This window comes from Apium graveolens, chromosome 1 (genome assembly GCF_009905375.1).
Source record: "Apium graveolens cultivar Ventura chromosome 1, ASM990537v1, whole genome shotgun sequence".
Classification (NCBI taxonomy): Eukaryota; Viridiplantae; Streptophyta; class Magnoliopsida; order Apiales; family Apiaceae; genus Apium; species Apium graveolens.
Genome location: NC_133647.1, coordinates 123,535,023 through 123,555,542, shown reverse-complemented (window position 1 = coordinate 123,555,542; position 20,520 = coordinate 123,535,023). Strand labels below are relative to the sequence as shown.

Genomic DNA, 20,520 nt, shown 5'->3' with positions numbered 1-20,520 from the left:
AACAAAGAACCAGCTTACGGATGTCTTGACAAAGGTTCTTCCTTCTAGTCAAATGGCTGATTTGTGTTCCAAGTTCGGCTTGACAGATGATCATATGAAGCCTCACTTGAGGGGGAATGTTAAGAGTAGTCATTATGATAAAAATAGATTAGAATTACAATTAGAAAATAGTTAGTATTTTTTATATTATTCAATAGAATTACAGCTGGCAGTTAGTTACAACTAACTTTGGCGCCAAGCTGCTGTATATATACACTACAAACCATTCTGTACTAGTTAATCATTTATTTTCTCTTTAGTAAATACAATCAATCTTCTCTTTAGTTTTCAATCTTTTACACAGTCCAAAACATTATTGAATTCCTAGCTAGTGCGATTTATTTTATATGTATTAAGGACAATCGATGTTTAAGTTGTCTTTCATAAGAAGATAAGAGTGACACGTGTCAGGGAAAGAGAAGTACTGAGCATTTTAAAGACTTATTTGAGTGGAATTCTGTAAAGAAGTCCAACATTACAGATAAAGTTGTCTTATTTGCATTGTATTTGAGTATTCCACACTTGTCTAAATTATTTACTGAAAACCTTTTATCATGGTATTGTAGTCATGATTCTTACTGGTTTTGCTGGATTAGTGGTTGGTGCATGCAGATGCAGTATGGCTATAGGGGAGTTTGTGTCTGTGTACTCTCAACTTGATGCTGAGGTAGCTCAGATGAAGAGGAACAATAGAATGTTAGACATCAAGAAGAATGATAAAGATGCTGAAAATTAAAAACTGCCAAATCCCTTTAGGGTTCATTAGCGTCTGCTCTTGAATTTTCAGTAGGGGCTATTGTCCCATTACTAGCTATTATCTTTATACGTGAACACAAGACGAGGCTTATTGTGGTAATTTCTGCGGTGACCTTCGCATTGGTTGTGTTTGGAGGAGTTGGAGCAGTGTTAGGAAAGACTCCAGCTGTGAAATCTTGTGCGAGGCTGCTGATTGGTGGCTGGATAGCAATTGCTATTACCTTTCGCTTAACAAAGTTGATTGCATCTCATGGATTGTAAAACGCAATTGTTAGGTTAATTTACAAAGATAACGATATAAATGAATTTTGGTATTCGTTTACCTCTTTGTTCTTTCCTTCTGAATTGGTAATGCATTACTTTTTACTCTAACATTGTGAAGATATGTTGGTTATCCCAAAAACAAGGAGTGTATTTTTACTCAAAAATGCAGAATATATGTGGCACCCTCCAAACCCGAGTCAGAAGTTTGAGGTCCACCCACGCACACACACCTTATTTATAACCTGCTTATAACAATAATAAAGATAATAATAATGTGTAGTAACCCAACTTACTAACTACCACAGACCACAACAGGTTAAAGTATGCACACAAGCCACACACACACATTTATATTACAAACTCCCGAATCCCAACTATTCAAACTTACAACTGAATATTAAACATCATTACAAACTTTACAAACTTAAACTATCTCAAAAGCTATCAGCTAGCTTAACTCGATAAACCTGGACCCCTAGCTCTCGCACTGGATTGGGGATCCTCGCTACCAACAGGTTCCTTCTTATCTGGAAAAGAACGTAAACAAAATCGCACCAAATGAGCTAACTAGCTCAGCAAGTCACGTTTACAATAGTGAGAATAAAATGATCAAGTAATATGAATTATGATATCAAGGGAACAATGAATAATGATATAGAATTGGATATTATATTTTCATTTTAAAAACCAAGGTTAGGTTGCTGATCAGTCACGCACTAATCCCGAGCAAGGCACACAGCTCTGCTCTAATTACTGGATCCAAGGCACACATTGGCCTAACTTGACCACCAATCTGGTCTGACCATGAATCTGGTCCATAATTTTATAAAAGAATCCAATTCTATCACAATAACAGAATAAACAATGTAAAGCAATAAACAGAATCATTATCAACATAGGATATTTCAATCATGAGATGGGTTTCAATCTTCATAAGGAAACAAAATAGCAATTCCAAAGAATGGCTATCAGTTGGTGAAAGAATCAGATAACCAAAGAATCAAAGTTTCAAGGATACAAGGATTTGGTCTTTCAATGTATAAGGTATAATGGTTTGAGTATATAAGCAAATCTTGGTTCAGTGTTCTGTATTTAGTTTGTATATATTTATGGAGTAGTATCATATATTTGTGGTTCGTATTCGGGTATTCAGTAATCAATGGTTCAGAAAGAATAAGGTTTATGATTCAAAGATTAATAATTGGAATCAAGATTTAGGGTTCGGTGCTTCAAAGCACTTGCAATATAAGACAGAATATCAGCTAATCACAATATATCTCGCGAAAGTTCAGAACACTTGCCTGGTATTAGACTGCTATACTTCACGAACTTTACTAATACATACTACACACTACTGTACATAATAAGCAACTACAACAACACTGCTTAGCATCTCCATCTCTGTGCCTCTGTTTCTCTGGCTCAAGGCAAGTCTGGACCTCCAATCTCCTCAAGCTCCTCTAAAACCCACTTAGCCCATTCCACATGAAAATCAGGGGTAATATCCTCATGAGTAGCCTCAGCAATCCTCATAGCAGTTGCTCTCCGAAACACCCGAAGCCTCTCTTTGAGTCGCCTCTCACCACATCCAATATCTCGGGTATGCAAAATATGCAATAACTCCTAAATCTGACCCTGAAGGTGTCGCTGCTCCATAAGGCAAACCTCAAACTGATGATGCGGAACATGATATGAAGAGAACTGAAAAGGTACACCTGTAACTGAGTGACCAGTAAAACCTGAATCAGCAGGTGGGGGTCCTCTGATAGGTGGCCTCATGCCTGGGGGTGGAATGGCCTGCAATGGTATATGATGCAACACAGGTGGAGGTAAAATAGCCAACACTGGTGGGACAACAAGAAGTGGATCTGAAGATGGTTCTCCAACTGAGGGCTCTGAGTGATCAGCTGATACGGGGTCGAAAGAGTCGGCCATCGCTGCTATCTAAAATTATATCGTAAAATAAGAATCTCAAACCACAACGCGAATCATACTAATACCTGTTATACCGTTGCATTCAACCTCTCGACGTTCTATCTCCTGACTTTCTTACTTCTAATCCTAACCCTCCACCCATTCCTGTCAATCTATGCTTGTGTTAGTGACTTATAACCTGTAGCTCTGATACCAAACCTGTGTTGCCCTCCAAACCCGGGTCAGAAGTTTGGGGTCCACCCATGCACACACACCTTATTTATAACCTGATTATAACAATAACAAAGATAATAATAATAGGCAGTGACCCTACTTACCAACTACCACGGACTACAACAGGTTAAAGTATGCACACAAGCCACACACACACACTTATATTAAATGCCCAAATCCCAACTATTCAAATTTACAACTGAATATTAAACATCATTACAAACTTTACAAACTTAAACTATCTCAAAAGCTGTCAGCTAGCTTAACTCGATAACCCTGGACCCCTAGCTCTCGTACTGGATTGGGGATTCTCGCTACCAACAGATTCCATCTTAACTGGAAAAGAACGTAAACAAAATCGCACCAAATGAGCTAACTAGCTCAGCAAGTCACGTTGACAATACTGAGAATAAAATGATCAAGTAATATGAGTTATGATATCAAGGGAACAATGAATAATGATATAGAATTGGATATTATATTTTCATTTTAAAAACCAAGGTTAGGTTGCTGATCAGTCACACACTAACCCCGAGCAAGGCACACATCTCTGCTCTAATTACTGGATCCAAGGCACACATTGGCCTAACTTAACCACCAATCTGGTCTAACCACGAATCTAGTCCACAATTTTATAAAATAATCCAATTTTATCACAATAACAGAATAAACAATGTAAAATAATAAACAAAATCATAATCAACATGGGATATTTCAATCATGAGATGGGTTTCAATCTTCACAAGGAAACAAAATAGCAATTCCAAATAATGGCTATCAGCTGGTGAAAGAATCAGATAACAAAAGAATCAAAGTTTCAAGGATACAAGGATTTGGTCTTTCAATGTATAAGGTATAATGGTTTGAGTATATAAGCAAATCTTGGTTCAGTGTTTGGTATTTAATTTGTATGTATTTGTGGAGTAGTATCATATATCTGTGGTTCATATTCAGGTATTCAGTAATCGATGGTTCAGAATGAATAAGGTTTACGGTTCAAAGATCAATAATTGGAATCAAGGTTTAGGGTTCGGTGCTTCAAAGCACTTGTAATATAAGACAGACTATCAGCTATTCACAATATATCTCGCGAAAGTTCAGAACACTTGCCCGGTATTAGACTGCTATACTTCACGAACTCCCAATCACAATCTCTTACTCCTCGACTACTTGCTTTTTTTTCCTATGTCTGGCCTCTTCTATTCATATATCATAAGTATCTATCAATACTGAACTCATACGATTCTATTCGATATAAGCTTCTATCTACCCTTCGTTTTACCCAAATCCGATTTACGGATTAAAAGATACGATCAAAATAGTCACATAACGTACATATACGTATTTAACATATTATTCAATGCACATATAACACATAACACGTAAGATATTTGATTGAAAATACTTTTCAAAGAAGGTTTGATGATAAAAGGATTTTTCAGATATTTAATATGAATTTTAAAACATTTTTCGGAATTTAAACGGGCCGTTCAACCATTTTTTGAAACAATAAACAGGGTTCGGTTGGCCGAATCTGGCTTCAAAATAATTTTATAATAATTATCGAGCCTTGAAAATAATTTAGAATAATATTTTAAAGCTCAAAACAATTTTTCGGAATTTTTAAATCAAAAATAAATAATTAAATCTAATTAAATAATTAATTAAAATCAATTAATCAATTAATTTTCGAATTAATTGATCAATTAACTAATTAATTATTAACTAAAATAATTTAACTAATTAATTCAAATTTATTTTTGAATTAAAAATAATTTTTAGAATTAGAATAATAATTTTTGGAATTTTTAATAATTAAAAACGAGTTTTTGTAATTAAAATAAATTGAAAATATGATTTTGAAATAATTTATAAACATGAATCCTAAATTTGCAAATTCTGGAAAGTTCAGGGACCTAACTGTTTCTTCTCCAAAACTACGGGTACTAAACTGTAATTTTTACAGGATTCGTCGGAAAACACCCATGTTTCGCCGGAGAAGACGATCCAGGGATGCGCAGGCCACCACCACCTCCAGATCATATATCCTCACCACTAGGAACTCAACCATGCAATCCAATAATTTTAATAACCCCAGAACTGGCCGAATTCAAAAATTAAACTCAATTTTGAACATGTTATTGAACTCCAAATCAGTCATATGACATATCAAAATCATCAGGAAGAAAAGCTCTACAACATGCAATCATCAAATCATCCAAACAATTATCCGAACAAAAATTCATAATTTTAATCCAAATAATTCGAAAATAAATAAAAATATATAAAATAAACCTTTGATTCTGCAGTTCTGAAACTTCAAGAAACTGATAGTATTCCTTAAACCCTTCGTTTTGGTTACCAGAGCTTTCCAAACAGAGATCAATAAAACCTTGATTTTGCAGTTTGATTCTTGAAAGGTTTTATGAATATAAGTATTTTCACTGTAAAATTTTATAATTTACTGGCTGCAAATGATTTTCTGTACAAAATAAAATACGGTAAGGGCTATTTATATTTAAGGAAAATTAGTATCCCGTTGGATCATTCCGGATATAAAATAGTACTTTTATTTATAAAAACATATCCAAAACGGTAATGGTTTTCAGGATAATTATTTAAATCAGTACAATTTGTACTGCGGTCTTGGTCTCAGCGCCTGGTTACACGTTTTACGAGGTGATAATTATAGTAGTTTAATAAAAAGATCATGTTTATCGAAAATACGAGTTTATTGATTTACCGAAACAAATTTTGTATCGAAAATATCGTGCCGGGACCCGCATAGGACAAACCGTATGCCAGATCGAAAAAGTCAAAACAAGGAAAATGCTCGAAATATTGCAATTAGGTTAGAAAGGAGTTTTTGGAAGAGTTTTGGGTTATAAAAATATAAAAACGGGTGAAGTCGGCTGGTTCCCGATTATATAAAATAGTTTATAAATATTGGGAAAAAGAATTTATTAAATCCATAAATTTCCTATAAAACCATAAATCATCATAAAAATATATAGGAAGATATGACAATTATCTATATTTTATTTTGGACATATAAAAATTAAAATACTCAATTTATATTATTTTAAACATCCATACACATATACCACTTAACAAATAATTCACAGAATAAATACTGAATATGCATAATATTTATTTATTAGCAAAAATAATTACACGATATATCCCAGATATTACAGCATTTCAGTTTATTCATTGTGAATTATAGTACTAGTGGTTACTTAAAATGTTCCCAATTAATACTTGCTTCAATTTGGTTTATACTTAAAACCATCTTAATAGCATTTTATTTATTTCATAAGTTTCAATTTAATGCTCTTGCATTCTTGCACAGCTTAATAGTCACAAAGTTTTCTTTAATAGTGCAGTCACTGATATATTATATTGTACACGTCTTCGTATATCTGTTTGTGTTTAGTTAGCAGGTGCCTTTTCAGTAAATCTAAGTGAGCCTGAGTTGAGGGCGGACAATCATCAAATCACTGATTCCTTTGTAAGGTTGGGACTCTTTTTTTTGTTTAAAATAACTTTTAGACCTTATTATCATTTAAAGTACCTCCAATTAAATTGTCAGATTAGAAGTTCTAGTTGGTTTCCACTTCATGTGTTGATCGAGATATCTCTGAAGAGCAGAATTGTCAGGTACACTGTTAAGTATATTATTATACTACTCGATGCTATTTATGGTTGCTTTTATACATATCACAATGGTCAACTGATATATTTTATATAATTTATTCTGCCATCTCGCAGTAAGTTTCCTGGTTCATGCTCTATTTTCCTGGAATGTATGCTCTATTTTACTCCACAATTTCGAAAAGCCTGCCAACCAACCTAATGTGAAAATATGAAACTAAAAGAAGATATATATATATATATATATATAAGTACATATGTGTTAATATGTATTTAAGACAACATGTGATGTATTAAATGGTTGATAATTTCATATAGTTGTACAAAATTATGTCACTATTACTTTATGATGTGCAGCTGGCTTTGGTTAATGCTCCCTTAGAATTATAGCATTTCAGTCTTGCATGTTGTGCAAGACTGCAAGAGCATTAAATTTAGAGAAGTATAAAAATGTAATCAGCTATATGTACCTGCTTCCCTTTCATATGTGAGGGTTTAGAGGTAAGCCTACTCAAGTTTTATTGCACATGGACTGCAAACTTGTACTTTTACAGGATGTCATATCTATAGATGTTTCCTATCTGTATTTATATCTGTGTATGTACCATGGTGGATTTAAATATATGTAAGTTTACTATGTAGATAATGACAAACAATGAATGTGGTAATGTTGATTTCTGAAGGTATGTTTTTCCAGTAAATCACATTGTTAGTATATTGGCGCTATTAATGATATTTACTTTGTGTTTTTTTGAAACTCGTCCTTTTTATTTCTTTTTGGTTATAGGCTAAAGCTGAACTTATTTCGTTAATTGTCACTTTTTTCAAGCGAATTGGAATCACTACATCTGATGTTGGGTTTAAGATATCTAGCCGCAAGGTTTACATCTACGTTTATATACTACTTGTTCAGTTCTTTACAGAGGCATTGTGATTGAGGCTTTAAAATCCTAATATATGTGAAAAAGGATAACAAAGCTTAAGCTTTGACACTTTTTCAAAGTGAAATCTGTTCTGATGTTCAAGAAAATGGTACAATATTAGGAATCTTTCAAGCCTAGTTTCAGAAAGTTATTAAAAGGTGTGCAAATTTAATTTCTCTACTTGCTGTGAATTATAGATTACTCTTGTTGTTGCAGTTGTATCAGAAGGGCTCCATTTGGATGTCATGTTAAGGTATTACATTTATATTTACGTCTAGATTTTGATATCTGCCATTTGCTCATGAGAGTTTTCTACAGGACATTAATAAGGCAGCACCTTCATGTGTGAGTGATATCATGTTATTCTTATAACTAGAAATGCTATATGGTAGAATTTAATGTTCATAACAATTTCAACTCAATAAAATGGAGTATACTTACATATGTGTTATTGAATGCAGGTTGGTCATTATTCGAGTATCAATTCAAAATCAACAAACAATTAATGATGATTTTCGGAAAAAGTGGCCAAAAAAAATCGATCACAAGATAACAATATAAAAGTCATGTGTTTCTAACTTTCTGAGGATGGAGACCACACTGATGGTGATCGAGAGCATCATGAAATTCTATTTGAAGATGATTAATTAAGAATTTAATCCATGTTTAATTTAGTTAGATCACATGCACTTATACTTTGTTAGTTTTCTTGAACTTTGTTGTTTCACTTTAACTTAGTTTATGTGATGTTGGAACATCAATAACAATATACTATATGTTGGATTGTGTTGTGGATATACCAATTAAATTTGGTGGTTGTTAATGAAATATGAAGGTCATGCCCATTTTTTTTAAAATGTTATGTTGCAGTAGAGAGTAAAATGGTTGCCATATACTTCAAATTTGTTAATAAAATATGTTGCAATTTACTCAAAATATGTTGCAATTAACTTGAAATATATTGCGTAAGTCCATGTACTGCAACAATTATCACAAAAAAGGTTGCAAAACAATGTTGCCATAACAGGCCTCATGTATTGTAAGGTTATTATATTCGTTGCTATAAATATAAAAATGTTGCTATAAATCGAATTTGCAACATCTTTACTCTATTGCAATATGTTCCCAAATTCGTTACCATAAGCCCTTGGCAACGAGATCAAACGTTACGCCTGATTTTTCAAAATACGTTACGATAGACCCTATTGCAATGGATTTGTGCCATATAGCAACACTTTCTTAGGGTTGCTATAGGCAATCTATGGTGTAGTGTTAGATTCGGGTAAAGTCCCCATTGCCACATATTCATAAAGCACCTTTGCAAGCATGTTTATAAGATATCTCCCATGCAGATCACCCCGAATGGGATCAAGTCTATGACCTAGTTTATAGCTTGATGCAATAAATCTGGATTCCTGCCTACCCTGAAGCTTTTCCACCAGATTTTCTATCTTTCAAAGTCTAGCCAGAAGCCTTTCTATGTAATTAGGTTCCGGGCCTCGGAGTGTGGATGTGGCCCGGGTAGAGCCAAGCCCATTATGCACCAGACTTCCTTGAAGTACTGGAATGGGGAGATTATAATGATGAAGGGGTTTGGTCTGGCCTATTTTCCCTACTTTACAATGGAGGGTATCCAGACCAAGTTTGATACTACTGTTCTAGAAGGGCGGGATTTGAATCAAATGAGAGCCTTCTGTGACTCTCTCGGATTCCATCCGACCCGGTATACCTTTATGAATCACAAGCTACTTTTCAAACTCGGTTGTAAGTCTTCCATCAATCCTAGTTGCCATGTTTGATATTATTCTGGATCTTCCTTTTCCCTTATCTGTCTTGGTTGCTTTATTTGAGTTTCTAATATTGTTGATCCGGATTGCTAGATGTGTAAGTTGATCCGGATCCCTCTCTTTCTTTTGCTTTAGCTTTTTGTTTTGTAACTTGATATCTGTATGATACGGATTGCTCACTATATATGCTAATCCAGATCATGCCTGTCTTTTTTACTTGTAGAAATTGCTCCATAGAATTTCATGTCTACTTGATCCGGATTGCGTACTATATATACTGGTCCGGATTATGTTTTCTTTTTACTTGTAGAAATTACCCCATAGAATTTGTTGTCTGCTTGATCCGGATTACTTACTATATATGCTGATCTAGATCATGTCCGCTTTTTACTTCTTAGGGTTTGTTGTGCGGTTTATCCAGATCATGTCATTCATGATTTGTTCATCCCAGATTGTTTCCCATGCACAGTGTTCCGGATTTTTAAGTCAATATACTGGTCGCTAACTCGTACTATCCTTTTCTTCTTCTAGGTTTGCCGCATTTTAATCCTCTGCCTAAGTTGCTGCTTTCAATACCCTGGGTTTGGCCTTAAAGAGAACCAAAGGGGCCCCGGGACTAGGATTCAGGCCTGCTGACATTGAGGCTGGGGCCGGGTCACGAGCCTGATGATTCTGAACCGGTTATCTAGGAGATCCTGGACGATGATGATCCTCTCATGAAGAAAAGAAAGAGCGTCCTGACTAAGCCTCCCCGGGGGAAAACTGTCGTCTCCAGCCGGGTCGCTTGTGATTCAGAAGGGAAGGGCTCGGATGGAACCCAGTGAAGGTTGGTACTAAGACCCTGGTGGAGCTGGCCATGTTCATGTCAGATATCTCCGCCGAAGAGGACTGGGAGGAAGTGGAGGGTACCGGGATGTCCGCGGCTTTTAAGAGAGTAACCGGTCAATGGGGATAGGTAGCTTTCAGCAGTTCTTGGTTTTTCATCCAGGTTGCGTTGCTTTTCCTAACTGTTTTCCCTTTTCCTTATTCAGGTTGGGAGTGACATAGCTATTTACTCCGATATCGCTTTTAATGAGGTCCAGGAGACCAACAACCAGACTAGGGCTGAGAAGATAAGGGCTGATAATTTGAAGGACGAGCTGGATGAGGCTCGAGGGGGCTTCCAGACTGTAGAGTCCGGGCTGAAGGCACAACTGAAGGATGAGAAGACCCGGGCTGACGGTCTCGCTAAGGAGGTGGAGAAGCTTAAGGATGATCTGTCTGCGAATGAGAACATAGACAAAGAGGCCATCATTTTTGAGTTCAAAGCCAATGATGTTTATAACTTCGAGGTTGCTCAAGCTGGGGGTTCCCGAGGTTCGCAGGGCCTGGCTCATGGCTGAGATGCACATTAAGACTGACCCCCTGGCCAACTGGGAGAGCTTCATCCAGGAGCATCTGGTGGCCAAAGCAGTCGTTGAGCAGGGAAAGGAGGAACCAGAACTCTACGATGGTCCTAGTCCTAGTTTCATTTAAATTCGCCTCAGTTTGCCAAGCTTTTCAAGCCTTGCCCTTGTAACTTGTTGCTTTATTTCAGTATTCTGCTTTTCTCTAGTACTTTGATTCTGAACAATTTGTAATATTTGGATTTTCCCGGATTGGTGACCAATCCGGATTAACTTTTTAAATTTGCTAGTTGCTTGGCTAATTCTCTTGTTTAGAAAGTATTCCAAGTAGCTCATTTGTGCTTTTGATCCGGGTAATAAAGCCTACCCGAGCCTGTTTATTTTCTCGCTTGTTTAGCACTTGGGGAATATCCAAAGCATCAAATAAAAGACCCCCGGCCCGGATGTGAGTTGATATCTGGGATGAGGGGCGTGTTTGGGTCCCGGAATAGATGCTAACCGGAATGATGGCTGGCGCTTAGAAAATATTCCAAGTACAAATAGTAATTTAGATTTGGGTGATGTACTATTTCCGGTCTTGTTTGCTTTTTGGCTTACTTAGCACTTAGGGAATGTTCTAAGTAGATGGTTGCTGCCTCCCAACCTGGAATGGGTTTATAGTCGGTGTGGATCCGAGTATGAACCCTTTCCTGGTTTGTATAATTTTTGCTTTGTGCTATTTTTATGTATCTAGAAAATGATCCAAGTACATTGTGGTTGCTTGTAACCCGGATTTGGATACCTATCCGGGTTGAAATTTGCTTTTATTGTTGGCTTCCAATCCGGGTATGACAGCATATCTAGATTGGTGTTTGGTTTGTTTTGCTTTTAGTACTTAAAAAATTTTCTAAGTACAAAGTAGTTGCTTTTAATCCGGGTTCGGGTACCCTATCCGGATTGATGTTTGCTTTTAATATTTGCTTTCAATCAGGTAGTTGCTTTCAATCCGGGTATGGGTACCCTATCCAGATTGATGTTTGCTTTTAATATTTTCTTTTAATTCAGATATGATAACATAGCTGGATTGGTGTTTGCTTTGTTTTGCTTTTAGTACTTAAAATTTTTTTAAGTACAAAGTAGTTGCTTTCAATCCGGGTTTGGGTACCCTATCCGGATTGATGTTTGCTTTTAATATTTGCTTTCAATCCGGGTGTAATTTCTTATCCAGATTGAAGTATGCTTTGTTTGCAGTAATTGTTATAATAAGAATTGGTTGGGAAAAGAAAATTCTTTTCATTGATTTAAAATTTTCTTCATACAAAATATTAGATCATAAATTGGTTGCTTACCATGGGCTACAAGTTTTTTGGTTGCTTTTGGTTGATTTTTCTACTGATAGAATTTTCTAAGCCTGAGTCCATGCCAGGTGTTCGGGATCTCAGATTCATCTAGTTCATCAACTTGTAGGTCCCAGGCCTTAGTACTTCTTTGATTTTATAAGGTCCCTCCCACTTGGGCATCAGCTTTCCAGTATTGGTGGGATCCGAGGCTTCTGTGTCTCGAAGTACCAGGTCTCCAACTTGAAAGTTCTTGACCCTGGATTTCTTGCTGAAGTGTTCCATAATTTTCTCCTTATACTTTTCCATTCTTGCTATCGCCCGATCCCGGACCTCATCAGTGAGCTCAATATTTGTTCTGAGCCCCTCCTTATTGGCTATTTCATCAAAGTTGATTGCTCGGTGAGAGGGGGATCCTACCTCGATGGGTATCATTGCTTCAGTTCAGTAAGCTTGCTTGAAAGGCGTTTTGCCTGTGCTTGTCCGTGGACTTGTCCTGTAGGCCCATAGGATATTTGGAAATTCTTCTGGCCACTTGGTTTTACTTTCTCTAAGCCTCTTCTCTATGCCCCGGAGGAGGATCTGATATGTTACTTCCACTTGTCCATTGCCTTGAGGGTAGGCTACTAATGATTTTCTATGCTTGATACCCCGCTCTTGGAAGTAGGATTCAATCTCTGATCCGACAAACTGTGGCCCATTATATGAGACCAAGACTCTTGGGATTCCGAACCTCATCAAGATATTGTCCATGAACTTAATGCAATCCTGCTGGTTTATGCTTCTCATTGCCTTTGCTTCCACGCACTTAGTCATATAGTCGATTGAGACTAGTAGGTATCTTAGGTCCCCTCTGGCCCGGGGGAGGGTTCCATGATATCTATACCCCAAAAAAAGAAGGGGATTGGAGATAGGACTAATGAGGGTAGGACTGGGCTTATCCTGGATACATTGCTGAACACCTGGCATTGCTTGCACTTTTTCACAAAGTTGCTTGCATATTTGTGAATTGTTGGCCAGTAGTAACCCTACCTTATTATTTTGTGAGCCAAGGCCTTCGCTGATATATGATCTCTGCATATCCCTTCATGTACTTCCATTAAACAATATTCTGCTTCCGCTGGGTGGATGCATTTCAGGATAGGTTATGAGAAGGCCTGGTGATAGAGGACTCTTTCTTCGAGGAAGAACTTTACTGCCTTTTCTTTCAATCTTAGAGCCTTTCCTTTGTGTTCTGGGAGTTCTCCCTTTTCCAGGGAGTTGATGAAAGGAGTCATCCAATTCGGGTTGTTGTCTATCTCCATGACCTCTTCATATTCTATACTTGGCTTTTGTAATTCTTCAAAGTAAACAGAGTAACCTAGGTATGATGAATTTTAAACCAGTTTTGGACAAGGTATCAGCCTCTGAATTCTCTTCTCGACATATTTGTTGGACTTGACTTCACGGTATTAAGGTGAGGTAGCTTTGGACCAGAGCCTGGTACTTGGCTAAAACTTGATCCTTGACTATGTACTCGCCGTTTGTTTGCTTTACTATGATCTGGGAGTCGCTATAGATGTTAAGGTCCTGGATCCTGAGAGTCTTTGCTAGCTTCAATCCTGCTATCAGGGCTTCATACTCTGCCTGGTTGTTTGTTGCTGAAAAGCCAAAGGAGATGGTAGTTTGAACGGTAAAGCCATCTGGGCTCTTAGAATGAGCCCTGCTCCAGACCTTTCATTTATTGAGGATTCATCGACTTTGAGAGCCCAGGATCCCGAGTTATTATTACTGCTGCTCTCAGGGTCAATGCTCATGGGGCTAGGCTCATCTTTCGGGAAGTTGCACTCTATGATGAAGTCGGTCAGTTCCTGGGCTTTGATTGCCGTTCTTGGAATAAAACTCAAGTTGAATTGACTTAGCTCAACTGCCCGGTTTACCAGCCTTCTTGAGACGTCTGGCTTGTGTATTATCTTTCTTAAGGGTTGATTAGTCACAATCCAGATCTCCCTTCCTTGGAAGTAATGTCTAAGCTTTCTGGATGCCGTGACTAAGGCAAAAGCAAACTTTTCTAGCCTTGGGTATCGGGACTCCGCATCTTTTAGTACTTGGCTTACATAGTAAATTGGTTTCTGTTTACCATTCTCTTCCCTGATTAGTGCTTCTCCAACTGCCAGGGCCCCTGCTGATAGGTAGAGGAATAGGGGCTCCCCGGGTTGAGATTTGGTTAAGATTGGTGGCTGGGAGAGGTACCTTTTAATTTCTTCAAATGCGCTTTGGCATTCCGGGTTTCAATTGACTTCCCTCTTGTTGGTTGCTCCTTTCAATAGGTCAAAGAAAGGTAGGCATCTCTCAGCTAGCTTTGAGATGAACCTTCTAAGTGCTGCCAGTGACCCTACTAGTTTCTGAACATCAGCTTAATTTCCTGGATCACTTTTATCTTCTCTGGGTTGGCTTCAATTCCCCGGTTGCTGATCATGAATCCTAGAAATTTTCCTGCCCCCACTCCAAATATGCATTTTTCCGGATTCAGCTTTAGTGAGTATTTCCTTAAATTTTCAAAACATTCTTTCAGATCTTCTATGTGACCTAGGATGCTTGTGGACTTTGCGATCATATCATCAACATAGGATTCCAGGTTCCTTCCATGCTGGGTTTTGAAGTTTTATTCATTGCTATCTGGTAGGTTGAGCCTGCATTCGTCAATCTGAAAGGCAGCATAACGTAGGCATAGACTGCCCTGTGGGTGATGAATGCTGTCTTCTGGATGTCTTTTGGGTTCATCTTGATCTGGTTGTACCCCGAGAAGGCATCTATGAAATATAGCATGACGTGCCCGGATGTGGCGTCAATCAATTGATCAATATTTGACAGGGGGTAGGGGTCCTTCGGGCATGCACTGTTCAAGTCCGTGTAGTCCACACACATTCGCCATTTCCCATTTTCCTTCTTTACCATAACCACATTGGCCAACCATTTCGGGTACTTAACTTCGCATATGGTCCAAGATTTGGGTAGCTTTTCAACTTCTTCGTCTGTTACTTTCTGCCTCTCTGGAGCAAAATTTCTTCTCTTTTATTTAACTGGTTTCCTCTCTGGGTTGAAATCCAGGCTATGCAATACTACAGATTCATCCAGCCTAGACATGTCTCTTGGGCTCCATGCAAATATATAGGCGTACTTTCGGAGCAATGACACCAGGTCTTCTTTGAAGATATTTCTGAGTCCAGATCTTATCTTTATCTTCTTGGAAGGATCGCTTTCATCAATTATGATTGTTTCTGTTATTACTGCAGCTTCGATCTTGGCTTGATCCTGGTTTGATACCAATTGCTGGATCCAGGCTTCTGTATTCTTCTGCATATAGATTTGACCCTGGGCTGTCATCTCTTGTTGGTTGCTTTCCATTACTTCACTTGTTTCATGGTTGGTTGCTTGCATAGTAGGATTGCCCTGGCCGGGGCCTGGGTACAATTTATTCTTTATTGTGACTTGGTTGCTGTCTTGGTCTTGCGAGCCTGGCCTGGTTGCTTTTGGATCTGGGTTGGATTCTATAACCTGGACTTATTTTCTTGCATCATCCCTTGAGTGGGGGCTATGTTTCTTAATACTTTGTTGTTTGCGAAGGACTGTGGCATTTCTCTTATTGTCTTGGTGAGTTTCGGCCATGACCAGGGCCTGGCTATAGCATCTTTCAGCGACCTCATAGTCTCCCTTAACTTCTCCTATCCCCATTGGAGTTGGGAATTCGATTTTCAGGTGTGATATGGAGGCGATTGCTTGTATCTTGGTTAGAGACGAGCGGCCAATTATGCCATTGTAGGATGAAGGGGTGTTGATCACATAGAATTTTATCACATTGGTTACTTGGTTTGGAGCTGATCCGAATATGACCGGAAAATATAAGGTTCCCTAATTTGGGACCAAGTTATTCCCGAACCCATATAGTGGGTCCTCTCGGCATTCATTTGAGCGCACGCTCCCTAGATTCATCCGGTCCACAGTATTCCTTAAGAGTATATTTACTGAAGAGCCATTGTCTAGCAACATTCTCCTCACCATATTATCAAAAATGTCAAGTGTTACTACCAAAGATTCATTGTGATTAGGGTTGACCCCTTCATAATCCTTACTGCTGAATGAAATTACCATCTCCGGGTAGGATTGGATAAAGATTACTTCATCTCCTGAGCCCAGGCTCCGAGGAGGCGAGTGAGAACCTCCTAGGACCATATTCACTATATTCTTTCCTCTCCTTGGTCTTTTTTCTTTCTGATTTGTATCATGGGAGACATACTGATTTAGGTTACCTTCTTGACTTGATCTATGATGAAGTATTTGAGAGACAGACAATTCTCAGCTTTGTGCCCATGCATTTTATGATAATCGTATTGCCTATTATAAGGCCGACTTTTTGGGGGGAGTCTACATGGGCTTTGGTGGATAATATAATGGATTGCCTTTGATCTTCTTTAGTATTTCCTCCCTGGTCCTGTTCAGTGGGGTCCATTTTGGTTCCTGCCTAGGCTCCCTGGCTTTGCCTGGTTGGCCCGGGATTGCTTTTAGATTCTGTCTTAGGACCTAGTCTTTAAAATATTGGAGTGCTCTGTACCACATTGGTCTACTGGGCTTGTTGGCTTTTCTTGAACTTCTTGTCCTGATGGTAACTCCCTTTCGGTCGGTCATCAGAGTTCTTGCTCCTGGATCCCCCGTACCAGGTCATCCTCATAGCTTGGAGCACATATGTTTCTTTGATGAATCTGGCTTCCATAGAATAGGCAGCATCTAGGCTCTATGGCTCCTTGTTGATCAGCTCTATAATATACCTTTCATTGTGTTCTGGATCCAGGTTCCTTCAAAATATGCTTAGTGCCTCCCGCTCGTCTAAGTTTGCGATTTTGTTTATTGCCTCCTGGAAGCGCCTCATATAGGGAGAGAGAGTTTCGTTGTTATACTGGCGTATGGTTTCAAGATGGCACATATGAAGTTCATGTGTCTTGTTTGCTCGGAACCTCTCGAGGAAGGTCCCGTGAAAGTCTTTCCAGCTCTGGATGCTTCTGGAGGGGATCCCGCTAAACCATCTTTGAGCCCCCCTTGAGAGTCGAGGCGAAGAACCTGGACTTTTTTAAGTCGTTGTAGTAGTATATTTGTGCAATTTGCTCAAAATAATTCAAGTGTTCTTCTGGATCCCCCAATCCATCAAAAAAACAAAGTTGTAATGTTTGAGGTTTCTCTGCAGGGAAATTGCCTCTAAAGAATGGCTAAAGGGTGTTAGGGTTTCCCCAATCTCCATTCCAGAGTCCTTCTCCATTTTTATTTGAAATTCATAGATCATATCTTTCAAGTCCTTCTTCCCCTCCTCATCATCATCAGAAATGACCTCGGGGGTGGGCTCCCTCCGTGTCCTCTTGCTCTTGGCTTTAGCTAGGAGCCTCTTCTCTTCCAACTGTATTCTTTTTTGAATTTTCAGCTCAAGCTTTGCTTCTTCTTCTCTTCTTATCTGCTCTCTTATCTCTTCCAACCTCTTCTTTTTTGGTTACTTATGACTCTTTCTTACTTTACTCTTTCTGATTTTTCTTCCCCTTTCCTCCGATTCGGTTGAAGACAGATCTCCTAGATTGTTGAGAGTCTCCGGACTCTTCTTGATCATCCTCTTGCTCATATTCTATCTGAGCCCGGGCTTGCTCATCTCTGTAGAGCCTGATTACTTCATCCAGTTCGTTGCTTGTTAAATTGGCCGTATGCTCCTTTGCCAGTGAAATATTGGTATACTTATACTGATTCAGCTCAATGACATTTCTGGCATCCCGGGGTGTTACTATCCTTTTCAGGACCGGGGTATGCTGTTTCAATGGTTGCTCCTGGAGGGTCTCTCGGTTGCCCCCAGGTTCTTGGGCCTGAGAGTGGTCCTGATCCTGGACCTGGGTACTAGCGAAAGGCCTACCAACCGTACTCTTTCCCGCTCTTGCCATTATCACAAGTGTACAAACAACAACTGACCAAGATTTGAGGCTAAAAATGTGGATCTAAGGTTGCTTTTTTTGAAAAAAGCAAAAAAATTCCAGAATAACACCAAACAAACTTTCTGGGTTTTGCTAACAATATTATCGAACAAGAATAGCAGGATCTAGAGCACAAAGACAGTATGCAAACTAAAGTAGATATGGGTTTCAAAACAATCAAAACTAACAAACGAAACCGGGCTCACACAAACATGGCCTAAAGTAATGAGCTCATACAAATGTGGCTTAAATTAACAACATTCATATTCAAGAGAGGGTATGGTTGCTTGTATTCTTACAGGTTTAAGAAGGGGACTCTCTTAAGAGTTTGCTGATGAAGGTGAATCCAGAGGCACCGAGTCCCAAGGATGGAGCCCCCTCCTTTGAGCGCCAAATGATAACTCCGGTGAGCGGGGCGGCTCCTTCCGACGCCGTGCATGGACCTTCTTGGTGAGGATGATGTGTAGCTGCAGTGGGGCGTCTGTAAAATAACACCGGAGGGGGGTTTTGACTCCGTGGTACCTCCGGCGTGAGAGTAAGAGCTTGGTTGAGAAAGATGAATATAGATAGGACAAGGGGTGGCTATGTGTGTACATGTTTGTGTATAAGAGAGAGTGTGTGTAAAAATGTGTCTAACCCCTAAACCCTTCATCTTTGGGGGTATATATAGCCCAAAGGGAGGGTTTAGGGGTTTGTACCTTTAGATCGGGGCCGTTCGTTGTTAGAGGCGTAGGACGCCGGACTTGGGTAGATTGCATACACGTGTCTAGGTAAGGACCACCTTTAGGATGCCCCAACGGTACGCTGACACGCGCCATGCTTGTCTGAGATGTTAGTTGTTGATAACTCTCACCGTCACGTGCCCGCGTACCCCTTATTGGCGGGTTACGGGGTGTGCATGTGTTTGTAGGGACCCCCCTCGGGTCCACTCTAGCTGGGTGATCCTGGTTCTGGGCTGGATCCTGGTTGGTAAATGATCCAGGTCCTGGGTTGGATCCTAGATGGGAGATGATCCAGGTCCTAGGTTGGCACCGAGCCTGGGTCTATCCACTTGACTGCGCTGGATGAGGGGGGTCTTGGTCCATCAGCTGAGTCTGCCTCACCCTAGATCTGGGTTAGGCCCTAGCCAGGTTGCTTATACCCTATCACATAATATAAAATCTCTCTACTCAGCTAGGCCTGAACACATTAGGTGGGCCATAAACAAGTCTTGGGACTCAACATGCTAGGCCTGAACACATTAGGTGGGCCATAAACAAGTCTTGGGACTGAACATGTGTGCTATTAAACATGGACGTACGTTCCGGTGGGGTACATTTTCAAGAAATTATGTGTATATTTATATGAATATTTTGAACAAGTGCTTAATTTAAGTATAAGTAGAATTAGTTACATAGATTTTAAAAATAAATTAAAATAGATTGTATGTAGATAAAATATTAATTTCTCCGAAAGTTAACATTATCCGAATATTCTAAATGAGAAATGGCGCTACTTTATTATGATGACATAATAATTTTTTCTTAATTATATCTACTTTTAGTGTTTACATATTAAAAATATAATGTCAATTAAAAATAAGTTGATATGAAACTATATTTTTTTCTTTAATTTTAGCTTTTTTGTGTTTGTTCGTATAACAAAAATCCTATCTCAGTCTTGTTAGGAGTCAAACAAAATATTTAATTTTGTGTAACTTTTTTTCGAAATTTTTTAATGCTACATTATTGCAAAATTATAAATTATTTGTTCTTAAAATTTTTAATGCTTCAATAGAATAATAAATTACATAAACTAAAAATGAGATTGAATGGATTAATGTTTATTTCTATACAAAACAATTATTTGAAACTATTTATTAAAAATACATTAATATAGAATTTACTACGATATACAGTTAAATCTCGATAAATAAATACCCTTTGAACCGAAATATTTAATTCATTAAATGAGGTTATTCATTTATCGAGCTAAAAAATACACTGTCTCTATTAAGTTGGGATTGGAAAAATATACATTTGATGAGTTTATTCATTTATCGAATATTAATTTATCGAGTTTCTACTTGTACTAGGAAAATAATTTTTAGTTAAATATTTATTATAAATATATTAATATAGAATTTACTACTATGAAATATAGCATTTGTTTATGTATTTGTAATAATATCCAGGGATTTCGCGATTTGTATTCTCGAATATTATATATGAATGGGTATTAGAAAATAAATAAATAAATATATATATATATATTATTTTATATTTTCG

At 38.2% G+C, this 20,520-nt stretch overlaps 2 protein-coding genes across 2 annotated transcripts; one reads left to right on the top strand and one right to left on the bottom strand.

The window, feature by feature from the left end:
- The first annotated feature begins 52 nt into the window (after positions 1-52).
- LOC141706021 (vacuolar iron transporter homolog 4-like) lies at positions 53-1,056 on the top strand. Its single transcript, XM_074508861.1, has 3 exons — positions 53-170; positions 606-706; positions 796-1,056. The coding sequence occupies exons 1-3, from the start codon at positions 53-55 to the stop codon at positions 1,054-1,056; spliced, it is 480 nt and encodes a 159-aa protein (XP_074364962.1).
- Positions 1,057-12,383: 11,327 nt separating this feature from the next.
- On the bottom strand, positions 12,384-12,707 carry LOC141706009 (uncharacterized). The gene has a single exon (XM_074508858.1). It carries the CDS (start codon positions 12,705-12,707, stop codon positions 12,384-12,386), a length of 324 nt encoding a protein of 107 aa, XP_074364959.1.
- Between the last annotated feature and the right edge of the window lie 7,813 nt (positions 12,708-20,520).

Bases quoted from the DNA above. Each gene is read 5' to 3' on its own strand.
- LOC141706021 (XM_074508861.1), top strand. From the start codon at position 53: ATGGCTGATTTGTGTTCCAAGTTCGGCTTGACAGATGATCATATGAAG. The intron at 171-605 runs GTTAGTATTTTT...ATGGTATTGTAG, and splicing joins AGAATTACAATTAGAAAATA to TCATGATTCTTACTGGTTTT. The intron at 707-795 runs GTAGCTCAGATG...AAATCCCTTTAG, and splicing joins ACTCTCAACTTGATGCTGAG to GGTTCATTAGCGTCTGCTCT.
- LOC141706009 (XM_074508858.1), bottom strand. From the start codon at position 12,707: ATGATACCCATCGAGGTAGGATCCCCCTCTCACCGAGCAATCAACTTT.